General features: G+C 37.4%; 1 protein-coding gene across 1 annotated transcript in view; it reads right to left on the bottom strand.

Moving 5' to 3' along the window:
- VAV3 (vav guanine nucleotide exchange factor 3) overlaps positions 1 to 16,227 on the bottom strand; it is a 407,347-nt gene that overhangs the window by 121,488 nt on the left and 269,632 nt on the right. The window contains exons 18-19 of the mRNA XM_081216948.1: positions 13,313 to 13,338; positions 7,876 to 7,921 (exon numbers count right to left, since the gene is read on the bottom strand). Coding sequence (XP_081073074.1) covers positions 7,876 to 7,921; positions 13,313 to 13,338 — 72 coding nt within the window. The remainder of the gene's footprint in view (positions 1 to 7,875; positions 7,922 to 13,312; positions 13,339 to 16,227) is intronic.

Genomic DNA, 16,227 nt, shown 5'->3' with positions numbered 1-16,227 from the left:
GCCGCTGCCAAGAGGCCTGTGTGCGAGGGCAGGTCACTGTCCACGCCCCCTTCCGGGGAGCCTGTGCAGCCCGTCACTGCCGGGGTCCCGGGATCCAGGGATGGCTTCCCTGGGAGAACGCACGGCGCGCCTCAGGCTGGTGCAACGTCACGCCGGCCTCTGCCGCTGCAGGCTCGTCGTGCACTCCGTACCCCTCCCTCCCCCCCGGCCTGAGTGAGCCAGAGTCCCCGAAGCGGCTGCTCCTTTAACCCTGTCCTGTCTGAGTGAAGAACAGACGCCCTCCGGCGACCTACACGCAGAGGCGGGGCCAAATCCAAAGCTGAGACCCGGGAGCTGTGAGAAAAAAGAAGAGAAAGGGAAATCTCTCCCGGCAGGCTCAGAAGCAGCGGATTAAAGCTCCACAATCAACTTGATGTACCCTGCATCTCTGGAAAACATGAATAGACAACAAATCATCCCAAACTGAGGAGCCAGGAGTCAGTGCTGTGCCTCTGAGGTGGGAGAGCCAACTTCAGGACACTGGTCCACAAGACACCTCCCAGCTCCACATAATATCAAATGGCGAAAATCTTCCAGAGATCTCCATCTCAACACCAACACCCAGCTTCACTCAACGACCAGCAAGCTACAGTGCTGGACACCCTATGCCAAACAACTAGCAAGACAGGAACACAACACCACCCATTAGCAGAGAGGCTGCCTAAAATCATAAAAAGTCTGCAGACACCCCAAAACACACCACCAGACGTGGACCTGCCCACCAGAAAGACAAGATCCAGCCTCATCCACCAGAACACAGGCACTAGTCCCCTCCACCAGGAAGCCTACACAGCCCACTAAACAAACCTTAGCCACTGGGGACAGACACCAAAAACAACGGGAACTACGAACCTGCAGCCTGCAAAAAGGAGACCCCAAACACAGTAACATAAGCAAAATGAGAAGACAGAAAAACACACAGCAGGAGAAGGAGCAAGATAAAAACCCACCAGACCAAACAAATGAAGAGGTAATAGGCAGTCTACCTGAAAAAGAATTCAGAATAATGATAGTAAAGATGATCCAAGATTCTATTTCCAAGATCCAAAATCTTGGAAATAGAATAGACAAAATGCAAGAAACAGTTAACAAGGACCTAGAAGAACTAAAGATGAATCAAGCATCGATTAAAAACACAATAAATGAAATGAAAAATACTCTAGATGGGATCAATAGCAGAATAACTGAGGCAGAAGAACGGATAAGTGAGGTGGAAGATAAAATAGAGGAAATAACTGATGCAGAGCAAAATAAAGAAAAAAGAATGAAAAGAACAGAGGACAGTCTCAGAGACCTCTAGGACAACATTAAACACACCAATATTCGAATTATAGGGGTTCCAAAAGAAGAAGAGAAAAAGAAAGGGACTGAGAAAATATTTGAAGAGATTACAGTTGAAAACTTCCCTAATATGGGAAAGGAAATAGTTAATCAAGTCCAGGAGGCACAGAGAGTCCCATACAAAATAAATCCAAGGAGAAATACGCCAAGACACATATTAATCAAACTGTCAAAAATTAAACACAAAGAAATCATATTAAAAGCAGCAAGGCAAAAACAACAAATAACACACAAGGGAATCCCCATTAGGATAACAGTTGATCTCTCAGCAGAAACTCTACAAGCCAAAAGGGAGTGGCAGGACATAATTAAAGTGATGGAGGAGAGAAACCTGCAACCAAGATTACTCTACCCAGCAAGGATCTCATTCAGATTTTACGGAGAAATTAAAATGTTTACAGACAAGCAAAAGCTGAGAGAGTTCAGCACCACCAAACCAGCTTTACAACAAATGCTAAAGGAACTTCTCTAGGCAAGAAACACAACAGAAGGAAAAGACCTACAATAACGAACCCAAAACAATTAAGAAAATGGGAATAGGAACATACATATCGATAATTACCTTAAATGCAAATGGACTAAATGCTCCCACCAAAAGACACAGATTGGCTGAATGGATACAAAAACAAGACTCATATATATGCTGTCTACAAGAGACCCATTACAGACCTAGAGACACATACAGACTGAAGGTAAGGGGATGGAAAAAGATATTCCATGCAAATGGAAACCAAAAGAAAGCTGGAGTAGCAATTTTCATATCAGACAAAATGGACTTTAAAATAAAGACTACCAGAAGAGACAAAGAAGGACACTACATAATGATCAAGGGATTGATCCAAGAAGAAGATATAACAATTGTAAATATTTATGCACCCAACATAGGAGCACCTCAATACATAAGGCAAATACTAACAGCCATAAAAGGAGAAATCGACAGTAACACAATCATAGTAGGGGACTTTAACACCCCACTTTCACCAATGGACAGATCATCCAAAATGCAAATAAATAAGGAAACACAAGCTTTAAATGATACATTAAACAAGATGGACTTAATTGATATTTATAGGACATTCCATCCAAAAACAACAGAATACACATTTTTCTCAAGTGCTCATGGAACATTCTCCAGGATAGATCATATCTTGGGTCACAAATCAAGCCTTGGTAAATTTAAGAAAATTGAAATTGTATCAAGTATCTTTTCCGACCACAATGCTATGAGACTAGATATCAACTACAGGAAAAGAGCTGTAAAAAATACAAACACATGGAGGCTAAACAATACACTACTTAATAACGAAGTGATCACTGAAGAAATCAAAAAGGAAATTAAAAAATACCCAGAAACAAATGACAATGGAGACACGACGACCCAAAACCTATGGGATGCAGCAAAAGCAGTTCTAAGGGGGAAGTTTATAGCAATACAATCCTACCTTAAGAAACAGGAAACATCTCGAATAAACAACCTAACCTTGCACCTAAAGCAATTAGAGAAAGAAGAGCAAAAACATCCCGAAGTTAGCAGAAGGAAAGAAATCATAAAAATCAGATCAGAAATAAATGAAAAAGAAATGAAGGAAACAATAGAAAGATCAATAAAACTAAAAGCTGGTTCTTTGAGAAGATAAACAAAATTGATAAACCATTAGCCAGACTCATCAAGAAAAAAAGGGAGAAGACTCAAGTGAATAGAATTAGAAATGAAAAAGGAGAAGTAACAACTGACACTGCAAAAGTACAAAAGATCATGAGAGATTACTACAAGCAACTCTATGCCAATAAAATGGACCACCTGGAAGAAATGGACAAATTCTTAGAAATGCACAACCTGCCAAGACTGAATCAGGAAGAAATAGAAAATATGAACAGACCAATCACAAGCACTGAAATTGAAACTGTGATAAAAAATCTTCCAACAAACAAAAGCCCAGGACCAGATGGCTTCACAGGCGAATTCTATCAAGCATTTAGAGAAGAGCTAACACCTATCCTTCTCAAACTCTTCCAAAATATAGCAGAGGGAGGAACACTCCCAAACTCATTCTACGAGGCCACTATCACCTTGATACCAAAACCAGACAAGGATGTCACAAAGAAAGAAAACTACAGGCCAATATCACTGATGAACATAGATGCAAAAATCCTCAACAAAATACTAGCAAACAGAATCCAACAGCACATTAAAAGGATCATACACCATGATCAAGTGGGGTTTATTCCAGGAATGCAAGGATTATTCAGTATATGCAAATCAATCAACGTGATACACCATATCAACAAATTGAAGGAGAAAAACCATATGATCATCTCAATAGATGCAGAGAAAGCTTTCGACAAAATTCAACACCCATTTATAATAAAAACCCTGCAGAAAGTAGGCATAGAGGGAACTTTCCTCAACATAATAAAGGCCATATATGACAAACTCACAGCCAGCATCGTCCTCAATGGTGAAAAACTGAAACCATTTCCACTAAGATCAGGAACAAGACAAGGTTGCCCACTCTCACCACTCTTATTCAACCTAGTTTTGGAAGTTTTAGCCACAGCAATCAGAGAAGAAAAGGAAATAAAAGGAATCCAAATCGGAAAAGAAGAAGTAAAGCTGTCACTCTTTGCAGATGACATGATACTATACATAGAGAATCGTAAAAATGCCACCACAAAAATACTAGAGCTAATCAATGAATTTGGTAAAGTTGCAGGATACAAAATTAATGCACAGAAATCTCTGGCATTCCTATATACTAATGATGAAAAATCTGAAAGTGAAATCAAGGAAACACTCCCATTTACCATTGCAACAAAAAGAATAAAATACCTAGGAATAAACCTACCTAAGGAGACAAAAGACCTGTATGCAGAAAATTATAAGACACTGATGAAAGAAATTAAAGATGACACAAATAGATGGAGAGATGTACCATGTTCTTGGATTGGAAGAATCAACATTGTCAAAATGACTCTACTACCCAAAGCAATCTACAGATTCAATGCAATCCCTATCAAACTACCACTGGCATTTTTCACAGAACTAGAACAAAAAATTTCACAATTTGTATGGAAACACAAAAGACCCCGAATAGCCAAAGCAATCTTGAGAACGAAAAATGGAGCTGGAGGAATCAGGCTCCCTGACTTCAGACTATACTACAAAGCTACAGTAATCAAGACAGTGTGGTACTGGCACAAAAACAGAAAGATAGATCAATGGAACAGGATAGAAAGTCCAGAGATAAACCCACGCACATATGGTCACCTTATCTTTGATAAAGGAGGCAGGACTGTACAGTGGAGAAAGGACAGTCTCTTCAATAAGTGGTGCTGGGAAAACTGGATAGCGACATGTAAAAGTATGAGATTAGATCACTCCCTAACACCATACACAAAAATAAGCTCAAAATGGATTAAAGACCTAAATGTAAGGCCAGACACTATCAAACTCTTAGAGGAAAACATAGGCAGAACACTCTATGACATAAATCACAGCAAGATCCTTTTTGACCCACCTCCTAGAGAAATGGAAATAAAGACAAAAATAAACACATGGGACCTAATGAAACTTAAAAGCTTTTGCACAGCAAAGGAAACCATAAACAAGACCAAAAGACAACCCTCAGAATGGGAGAAAATATTTGCAAATGAAGCAACTGACAAAGGAGTAATCTCCAAAATTTATAAGCAGCTCATGCAGCTCAATAGCAAAAAACCAAACAACCCAATCCAAAAATGGGCAGAAGACCTAAATAGACATTTCTCCACAGAAGATATACAGACTGCCAACAAACACATGAAAGGATGCTCAACATCTTTACTCATTAGAGAAATGCAAATCAAAACTACAATGAGATATCATCTCACACCAGTCAGAATGACCATCATCAAAAAATCTAGAAACAATAAATGCTGGAGAGGGTGTGAAAAAAAGGGAACACTCTTGCACTGCTGGTGGGAATGTGAATTGGTACAGCCACTATGGAGAACGGTATGGTGGTTCCTTAAAAAACTACAAATAGAACTACCATATGACTCAGCAATCCCACTACTGGGCATATACCCTGAGAAAACCATAATTCAAAAAGAGACATGTACCAAAATGTTCATAGCAGCCCTATTTACAATAGCCCGGAGATGGAAACAACCTAAGTGTCCATCATCAGATGAATGGGTAAAGAAGATGTGGCACATATATACAATGGAATATTACTCAGCCATAAAAGGAAACGAAATTGAGCTATTTGTAATGAGATGGATTGACCTAGAGTCTGTCATACAGAGTGAAGTAAGTCAGAAAGAGAAAGACAAATACTGTATGCTGACACATATATATGGAATTTAAGAAAAAAAATGTCATGAAGAACATAGGGGTGAGACAGGAATAAAGACACAGACCTACTAGAGAATGGACTTGAGGAAATGGGGAGGGGGAAGGGTAAGCTGTGACAAAGCAAAAGGGTGGCATGGACATATATACACTACCAAACTTAAGGTAGATAGCTAGTGGGAAGCAGCCGCGTAGCACAGGGAGATCAGCTCGGTGCTTTGTGACCGCCTGGAGGGGTGGGATAGGGAGGGTGGGAGGGAGACGCAAAAGGGAGGGGATCTGGGAACACATGTATATGCATAACTGATTAAATTTGTTATAAAAAATAATAAATAAAATAAAATAAAAAATAAATAAATTTTAAAAAAAGACACTCTACAGGGAGACATGATTATTACATTAGGATCTACAACAGGCAAGATCATCAACTATTTGCTTTCTTTTCAAAAGTGTGGAAAAATGAGAAAACACATATGTATTTACTATACCTAATGGAAAGCTATGTGTGTGAGTGTATATATATATATATATATATATATATATATATATATATATATATATATATATGTATATATACACAGCTATGTATATTATATATAATGCATATATTTTTTTCCCCAAACATAACGTATGGCACTACTTCTTTTGTATTTATAAGTTTATTCTTCATGAAGTTCTAAAAACTTTGGACAAATATAAATACCAGAGAGTTATATCTATAGAAAGCCATCACCTTTACGATAAAGGAAGATAAACTATTTTATAATTGGTCCACTTTGCCATATTTATAATCTGTGAATTCATTTACCTCCCTTTAAATAATCTAAGGGCTCCTAAAAATTCTGGCTATAATGTACATAGTTAAAAATCAAATGTTTTCCTACTGACACACTGCATATATAGAAATGCATTTCCTTGGGGGAAAATAGATTAAATGAAAATGCCCATAGAAGAAAGAGAAAATATTTTAAAATAATATTTATAAAGTTTAGGTAATTTTCAGAAACAGAAATACTCTAACTCATACAAAATAAAGAAAAAATATTATGTTCACAGTCATACACTCCTACTAAATAGAACAGAAGAAGTCACTTTTAAATATTATTGTAGAGTTTTCTGCAAAGGGTATCATCTTGGGAAAGTCAGACACAATAAAAAAGTAAACCAGAACCCCTAATTTTTTTAATGGCCTTAATTTTGTTCTGTACTTAAAAGATTTAAACTAATCTCAGGACACAAGTGAGGCAATTTCTAGCCAGAGGCAACAAAGCTCCCATAAATCTTTTCAAACAGCTCATAAACTGGCATGGCTACCAGGGGTGTGGTTTCAGTGAAAAGCTATAATGCTTTGGAAGCTAAACTTTACAACTAGGTGAACACTGTTTACGATGAGAAAACAAAACGCATAATCCAGATTATTTTCCAGCAAGACTACTCTATATTTCATGTTCTACTTGATTTATTATTAAGTTCATATATTTGGAATCCTTTAGCCATGAATATCTTTTACTCACAATAATATGACCATATACACGACAAATCTTTGGTAATTAAACTATGGAAGGCATTGCTTAATGGACGAAAAATAATCAGATGAAACTAATGACAGGGTCAACCTCGTGATATTAAACAGGAAGCAACTGAATGCTCTCTGCAGACAAAGAATTGGTCTCTGGAGAGGACACTTGTTCACAAAGTCCTTAAACTCATTCTTGTATTATAAAATAATATAGATATAGGATAAAGAAAACTATTTTCCCAAATGGGGAGGGTACTAAAGTTGTCTGGTTTATGACCTCCCCCCACGCCCTCAGAACATGCTGATTTTTTAAGTGCTGGTTGATTTTTTTTCCAGGTTTGGGAGGGAGCAGGGAAAGGGTGTTGGATATGTTAGCATTAACCAGGCACCCTGAGGCTGTTCAGTAAGCAAATAACCAGCTCAACTGCTGACTGCGGAAAGACTGTGGTAGTGATGGTTACTCATCACATGACCCTGTCTTAGGTAAATGATTTACACAGTAGACGGTCGCCTCCTGGTCACACATTATATACCAAACTGTGAGGAACAGAGGCCAACAATCTGTCTGACTTTCTACAGCAATTCCCATATACTTTCATAATCACTTAACTGAAAAAATGATTATAGATGTTTAATCACACACCTGGATCCACCTGTCTGGCCGTTCTTCGGAGTCCATTGGTCCGTTTCTGTACCGAAAGGTAAAACAAAGAACAACAAAGATTTCATGTTATCAAATTGTATTATTTTGTGACACTTTGGAAGTCCAATGAATGTTGCACTTTTTCCATTTAACACTACGACATTTAAAATAGATAACCAACAAGGACCTACTGTATAGCACAGGGAACTCTGCTTAATACTCTGTAATGAGTTGCATGGGAAAAGAATATAAAAAAGAGTGGATACGTGTATATGTATAACTGATTCACTTTGCTGTACAGCAGAAACTAACGCAACATTGTAAATCAACTACACTCCAAAAAAAAATTTTTTTAAAGTATGACTAAATTTGATCAAAACACTTGGTTCCAAGGTTTCTTTTTATAATTTTTGTTTCTCTAATAAGTCTTCCACTTGAACAACACTGCATTTGATAAATCATTGATACAGCACTATGGGAAAGAAATATCTTTTCATTCACCATCTCTGGGGATTATGACGCATTTTTTTAAGTCATAATGACTATAGGAATTATGAAAACAAAGCCCAGGTAGCCATTTTTGCTTAGAAAATGCTCCCAACAAAGAGTTTTGACCTCCAAAACTCTAACGCAGCTATTTTTGAGGCCTGACAGACCAGGGACTGGAGAAAGTATACAACCTCCAAACAAAGATCTCAAGCTCTGATTTTAGCCAACACTTAAATGAGAATGGTGTTTTCATTATGGATCAGTGATATCTGAATATTTTAAGAAACAAAACAGCCATGCAGCTTGTGAACCATGAAAGTAAATTCTTATTATAGAAAAGGAATCCATATGAAAAATTGTGCATTACAAAAATTATAGATAAGATGCAAAACAAAAGAGGTTTTAAATCTTTGAAAATGCCTGTTTATACATTCGATTTCACAAGCATTAAATTCATTCCTACCTAATAACTATGGTAATCTAATTAATAAGAACTTGATTTTCACTTTTTGTTATATAACTGGATGAAATGCTCAGTCTATAACTACCATATAATTCAGATATTCACAAAAGCAATTCACTTTCTACATGTGTTGGGGTTTGTGCCTGTGTGTGGAGACTTGGTTTCATTCAGAGCAGACTTGGCTTTGCCAAGCACACATTAGCCATGGGTTTTTCTTAGGGTTCTTCCTGTTGTTTTTATTCATAAGTTAAATGGGCCTCAAAGCAGACGTCAGGGTTCTCAGGTAAAAGCAAATTGGAGAATTATTAAAAATATAAATTTTGTTTTTAACCCAACTACTTTTAAAATGGATTTGTGAAGGCCTAATATGATCATTAAATCAGCATTGAAGCTATACTGAACAAGGTGGATGGCTATACTGAAAAAAAAAAAACCTAGTATAAAGAGAGCGTTGTGAGTGAGGAGAAGAAAATATCACACTGGGCTTCTTAACAGCCAAGCCCAAAATGGGGAAGCATGATGAGTTATAGGTTCATATCCAATAACATGGAAGAAAACTGCTTTCCAAAAAAAATCTTTTTTGTCTAAAATTTTATAAAATTTTTGGAGCTCTCTACATAAATGACAATATTTTCAACAAGAAAATATATAATGATGGATGTCTTGTGGCTATTTACCTCCTGCCTTTTCCTCCACCTTCTTAATGTACAACAGAAGCTGTTTTTCTACTACTCTAACTCCTCCTACTATCAAAGTGCTTGGAAGGCAAGAAAGAATTCAAACTTTGGGTCTTATTCCTACTAGCCCTAAACTAGTACTATTTAAAAACTATTAACCTAGAAAGTGAAAAAGAGCATTTCACTTCAAGGGCAACTCTATATGACCCTGAAGTTAGGATTAAAATAGGGAACATGGTGCAATTATTAAGAGTATGGATTCTATAATCTGACTGCATAAATTCAAATTCAGACCCTCCCTGTCACTTGACACCTGTTTGGGAGCAAATTAGTTAAAGTCTCTATGCCTGTTTTTTCATCTATAAAATGGGGATAATAACAGCACCTATTTCATAGCATTTGTGGTGAGAGTTAAATGAGTTAATTTATGTTAAATGCTTGGAACAGTTCCTGACACATAGTGAGGATTATTAAGTGATAGCTTATTATTATTATTGATATCATTGTCATTATTATTCATTTCATGATATTTTGAATGTTTAAACTCAGGTAAATGGTAAATTTTGCTACTAAAGTATTACCCTACCATTTATAATTTAGGTTTTTCCTCCTGAAAGTCATTGCAAATCAGTGACCCTGAAAACAAACATTTCTACAGGAAGAGTAGGCAGTGGAACAAACTATGATCTGGTGCATTTTAAAAAAGAGAGAAGCTACTTAGACCAAGTACATTGGAGAGCTTGAGATTTATTATACTTTAAAAGCACCTAAAAAGTATTTTATATTGTAAAAAATTTGGAAATGTTTAGCAGAACATATTTAAACAATTTTAAATTACAAATTTCAACTGTCATTTTATCGTATCTTATCCAACATACTCCTCTCCCCCACCTATATTCTCAAAAGCCTGGGATAGAGCTGGACAAGATGCTGTCCCTAGCAGGGACACATCCAGTTGCCACCCCTGGGAGCTCTCAGTTACAGCCCCATGAGATCGGACAATCAGTCTTCAGCACATTCTCAGCTTCTTTGATCTACGGAGAAGTAGGGGATGGGTGGGTGGGGACAACCAACCAACCTGATTTTATTTCTTGCTTCATTACCTATTACCTTGTCTTTCTCTAAAAGAAATGCCTTTATCGTCCAAGAATCTCTCTTCTTGCCTCTTTTAGGAGAAACCTAATTCCCTCTGTTGATTTTACCAACACAACAAGCAAAGTTTCATTTGCTATATGAAACTGGCTTTGGTTCCTCTACCTATTTTAAAAGCAGAAAAACCTACATTAAGGAATAGATTTGAAGTAGATATATATTAAATAGATATGTGATGATAACCCTGCTTCCTGGAGCTAGAAGTGGCTTCTGAAGGTCCACTCCAGAATGGGAGGCAAGATGAACATCCCAGGTTAGGGAGGCCCAGGGTGATCCTGTGGCTATAGAGAACTGACCTACCTTGAGAATGAAGTGTGAAATTAAAAATTCACAATCATGGCCACTGAAAGGGGAATAGAAGAGGACTACGAATTGGTACATGGAGAAAAAGAAGACCTCCAAGAGAGAGGGGAAAAATCACAGAGCTTACAAAAGGCCTTTATTGGTACTTCTGGGAAGACTCCTAAACATCATATAAGCATCTGCCTCAGAGAGTGAATACACCTTCCACAAAGTCTTGGTGGGGAGGTATGGAGTGAAAGATGTTTCTTAACATTCTTTTGCTATACTTCTCCCTTATGCTAAGCTAAAGTTTCCAAATAGGTTGGCCAGTATAAGATTTTACTATAATTATCCAGCCAAAGTAGAGATTATTAGCAGAATCACACATTAAATAAAAATTACACTTTGTGTAATCAAAAGTTAAGCAAGTCACTGAAGCAAGTCACTAAAATACTGATGCTGCATTTAAAAAAAATCAATGTGAAAATTAATTCCTTTCAGAATAGGCTTATGTGTAATTTTTAAGAGTATAAAATGCCTGGAGAGAATTATTTTGTATCAGTGTGAAAATTATTAACCACTTCTTATTAGCACACTTTCTGTCTGTAAATACGCCCAGTTCTCATTGTTTAAATAAAATCAAGTGAAATCATCTTGCCCAGGGCAGGGGTGGGGGGATACATGTATACCTTTATCTAAGAGGGTAAAGGTAAAGGTAAAGTAAAATTGAGTTAAAGTTCAAAGCTCTACGAGGAAATCTGTCTCAATTATCTAATAACAGTGTGAGAGTAAGAGAAAGAAGGCTACTTTCCAAGATCTTCATTGACACTGCTGGAAGAATCCTTACAGTCTTGATGAAAAATCTTACCTATTGACTAAACACTAAAAACAAGTTTATGTTCATTTATTTTAGCCCTAGCAGAACTCGCATGACCTATCTTTTAAATACTATTATCCTGTTATGCATTCCTTGAGCTAGATTCTAAAGTCTAAAATATAGTCAACTGATAACATTTAAAGGGTGCATGTGAATTTCCTCACATCACATTCTTGATACCCTGTATGTACAAATTATATGCTTATGCAAAAAAGTAAAAACAGTTACCTCTTGTTTGACATCTTGCTGTACTTTTCATTATTTTTACCAACTATATAAATGCCAGCCTATTAAAAACATACTAATACTATACTACTCTTAATGAGATATAATTGTCATGTGCTAAAATAATTTGACATAGAATGCTTTTTGTCATTCTTTTATTCTGAAATTCTCAGATTACTATATTTCTGGTTCATATAACTAATCACAGACATTTTACATTTTAATTTTCTTTGCTATGATTTTTTTGGGAGGTCAGGTAAGAAATGTATTATTTTTGGTTGACAGCCAAGGTACTGGTTGCCTGTAATCTGCTATATTTTTCATTCTTTCATATTTTCTTAAAAGAGCTTTATTCTGAGAGGTGACAGGGATCTCGTACTTCTAAGCCATTAGACCTCAGACTCTGTGTGAAACCAAAAGGAAATATTATCAGATTTTGATTTCATCAATAAGACATGATATGAATCACATTTGTGCTCAAATGGAAAACAGAAACACATAACCACATCCTTAGATGAAGAACCTTAGAACTTTTTAGTACTAGCGAATGTTGGGCAGTGTCAATGTTTCATGATAGGGGACAGGTCTACTGACTTCCTGGGATGAGGGCCACCCTTCCTTCTGTCCTAGCAGGATCAAAGAGATCCATTCCAAGAGAATGCCTTCAGATGCATTAAGTTTTTATTTTTAATTACTTTTAAATTTTAATTAAAACATTAAAGTAACAAATAGGAAAACACATTTGCTGGAACAACTTTAGATGGTATAACGAGGCAGGAAGTCTGCTTGAACTTACAGTTGAGAGACTGAAAGTGATGTAGTGTATCATTTATTTTATTTATAAATTTTATAAAAGTGAATTTCTGTTGATTTGGTTATGTATTAAGTTTTATAAGCCTCAGGGTTTGTGGAATTCTGTAGCTGGGAACTAGGGAAAGGTACCCCCATATTAGTACCACAACACTGCTACAATATTTATTTGAAATTTACCTGAATAAGTGAGTACCTAAGATTCTGAAATGTCCCATCTCACACACATTCTGAGATGAAATATTCACATTTTTCCTCTACCTAAGATCTTCAGATGGTATCTGAAAATTCCTCTGATTTACCCTGTGCATTTCACTCACAAGCACTTGATTGCTCACTCTAGCTCTGTTTCTGTCCATTTTAAAAGGCACATTTAACATTCTAGGAGTTTGAGCCTGCTTAAGTTAGCAAACAATTTGAAATGCAAAAGTTATACAAAAAAAATGTAAACGTTAACCTTACCTCCGATGGTTTGAGCGTCGCTTGTTCTGAAACAAATGTAAAAATTGGCATTGTCAGTTATTTTGTTTGGTTAGCAACCTTAACTTGTTCTCTGCAGCTTGGTAAAACACTACTGCTTTGTTTTCCTAACATATCTGTAATATATTTCCAGGGTCCCTCAGGCAGGACTAGTAATTGTTTTGCAACCGGGTTCTCTTGCCTTATTGGCTTGTCAGGAAAGTGACTCATAGTACTAAATGACTTCTAGGTTATGCTTAACTTTTTCAATTGTTTATTAAGCAATTTCAACCCAACCACATAAAGCTCCTTGAAACAGGGACTTGCACTAAGTTTATGTGCAAAAGAGAAAGCTAGGTGGGAACCTTTCTTTCAACACACCCAGTTTTAAGAATTAAACACAAATAATTTACAAACGTAGTACACTGACTATAACAATTGCACACTTAACACATACAATTTGCACATGAATTTTTCTGCATTAAGGGGCTATTATTGCTTTTGGTTTTAATTTGGGGGAAATACAGTTTGATTTAAAGATGGAAATTAAAAAAGGACAGGATTCAATTCTAATGCTAATTTTCCTTTCATCCCAGTGTACCTGTCTATAAATAGAAACAACAATCTCCATTACATTTCAGTTCCTGAAAATGACTAACAGCTAGGAAGAGCCCTGAGATCTTCAAGTAAGTAACATGGCAGAGGGCAAAGGGTACCTCTGAAAGGAAAGGCACACACTGCATGTGGAAAAAGCTGGTGGCTAATATTTTGCTTCCTTTCCCCATATCCAGGAGCACCTATGCATGTTATAATTTCTCCAGACAGTGAAGAAAAACACCTCATCATTTTGCGCCTATGCCTATACTTTTCTCAACCAGAATGATCCTCTGAAGAAGGATCTGAGAAGAGAAGACACTGATGTAAATATCAGGAGAGAAAGGGCAGCTCTGTCAGCCTAAATGAACCTCGTATAGAGGTTCCAAGAAGCCTCACAACCAGAGTTCCAGGGGAAAAGTACCAGAACACCTTACTAGCTGTCACAGATTGCTTGAGCAGGAAGACTGCCTGGGGCATGGAACAGGAGGTTTTGGGGCTTTTTGTTTTTTAAAGGACTATTCCTGATTAATGGAACTGAAGACGCATGAGCAAAAAGTCACCTTTCTGGAGAAAAGCAAAGCCTGCATTTCTCTGTCAATTTCAACCCTAACGTACTAACTTTCATACATAACTGCCTTCTATGAAATCATTTTTACCAGGTCTGAAGTTGGCCTTTACAAAGGACAGAAAGGTATTTTCCTTTCCCTCTCTGCTAGAAATATGCAAAGTTTCAGAAGAAAGACTGCTTAAGAGAACTGGATTGGGGAGAGAATCTATGAAAGTACCATTCTGCTGGATTCTATGCCCAGACTTAGAACCCAGGTTAGGTGAACTTGGGTTCCTAACAACAGTTGTGATACCTGTTTCACTGGTTTGACCAGAAAGACCTATATGCCAGAAAAGCCCTACACTACTTTCTTCTTCTACTGTTCAGTTAAAGAGCCTGAACTGGGAATCACAATCTACAAGAAGCACCAAACAGGAGGGCAGTTTAAGTTTTCCATCCAAGGAGATTGAGGAAAGCTTTGATATTTCCAGATGACCTCTAAAATGGGAAAACCTCAGATCTTTCATGGTCAGTGTTTAAAAATGAGTGTGCACCTTAATTTTAATTCAGAAGTATTTTTTTTCCTGACTCTGCAGAGAAGTGTTTTTAATGTCCTGGTGAAGTAGTTCTGTTATAATATGCTTTAAATATATTTTATTTTTGGCATAAAACCTATGATAGCCCACGTGGCAGTAGTTGGCACACCACATTCCAGGAGTGCTCTGGGTTTCCTCAGGAAGAGAAAACGATGGTATCTAAGGTGATGATCTAGCTATGCAGATACTTGCACCTCTTTACCAAGAAAACAGATCTGGGAACAGAAGCCCCTCATTTACAGGCCCTTCTTATGTTGTTGCTTAGTGCAAGCCGGCCAGCTCCCGGCATGAGTGAGCACTGACCACGGAACACAAGAGGCATGAATGCGACTGGCAAAGTGAGGAATAAACTAGACTCGGCTGACCACCTTACCCAACACTCTCTCCTTCATTTCTCCCACTGGCTGTTGTCTTCTGCTTTCTTTCTCTGCATCTCATCAAGCAACTCAGCTTTCCTCATAATTCTTATTGGATGTACCTGCTCTTCACAAAGCCTCCTCTGTGTAACCCAGATAGGAAAATGGAAAATGGGCTTTGTGCTGGATGCAACTCCAACTCTGAGGACATGAGTCCTTAATTGGGGCTTACCCTTTCCTTGCCACTACTCCCTGTCCTCACGGCCACCACATTCCCCCACCTTCTCCACTGCCACCCAGGAAAGAGGCCTATTTCTTCCATGGACTTGGCATCGAGCAGTTCACACTGTGATCTGCTCATGCTGGGCAGAGCAATAAATAATGGCTCTTGAAAGTCTGAGCTTTTATTTCCTCATATTTCATGGCAAGGTTCTGTAAATATTCTGAGGATAGGGCAAAAGCCAAAGGACTAGAAATAACTCTTAGAATCTGTTCCGAGTTCAGAAAATTCTTAGCCAGGTTCCTTTATTTATACTTTTGTACTTGTTCCAGGGGCCATACCATCAGATTGATTGTCCCCTTTACAAACACAATCTAAATTCTGATAACCATATTGATGCAACAACTTAAAACTTTTGTGAAACTAACAGTGATGAGAGAGCAGAAAACCCAACTGCAACACTGTTCACACATTTTCAAAGTAAAATTCTGTTTTGGCTGGGAAAATAGAATAACAACCTCTTCTGATGAAGTATTCTATGGAAAAGTTGCTCTGATTTTGAAGTCTACAACACCATCCTTCATTTCCTCCTGATATATTGC

Source organism: Mesoplodon bidens, assembly GCF_964165515.1.
Source record: "Mesoplodon bidens genome assembly, chromosome: 2".
NCBI lineage: Eukaryota > Metazoa > Chordata > Mammalia > Artiodactyla > Ziphiidae > Mesoplodon > Mesoplodon bidens.
This window is presented reverse-complemented; position numbering and strand designations above follow the sequence as displayed.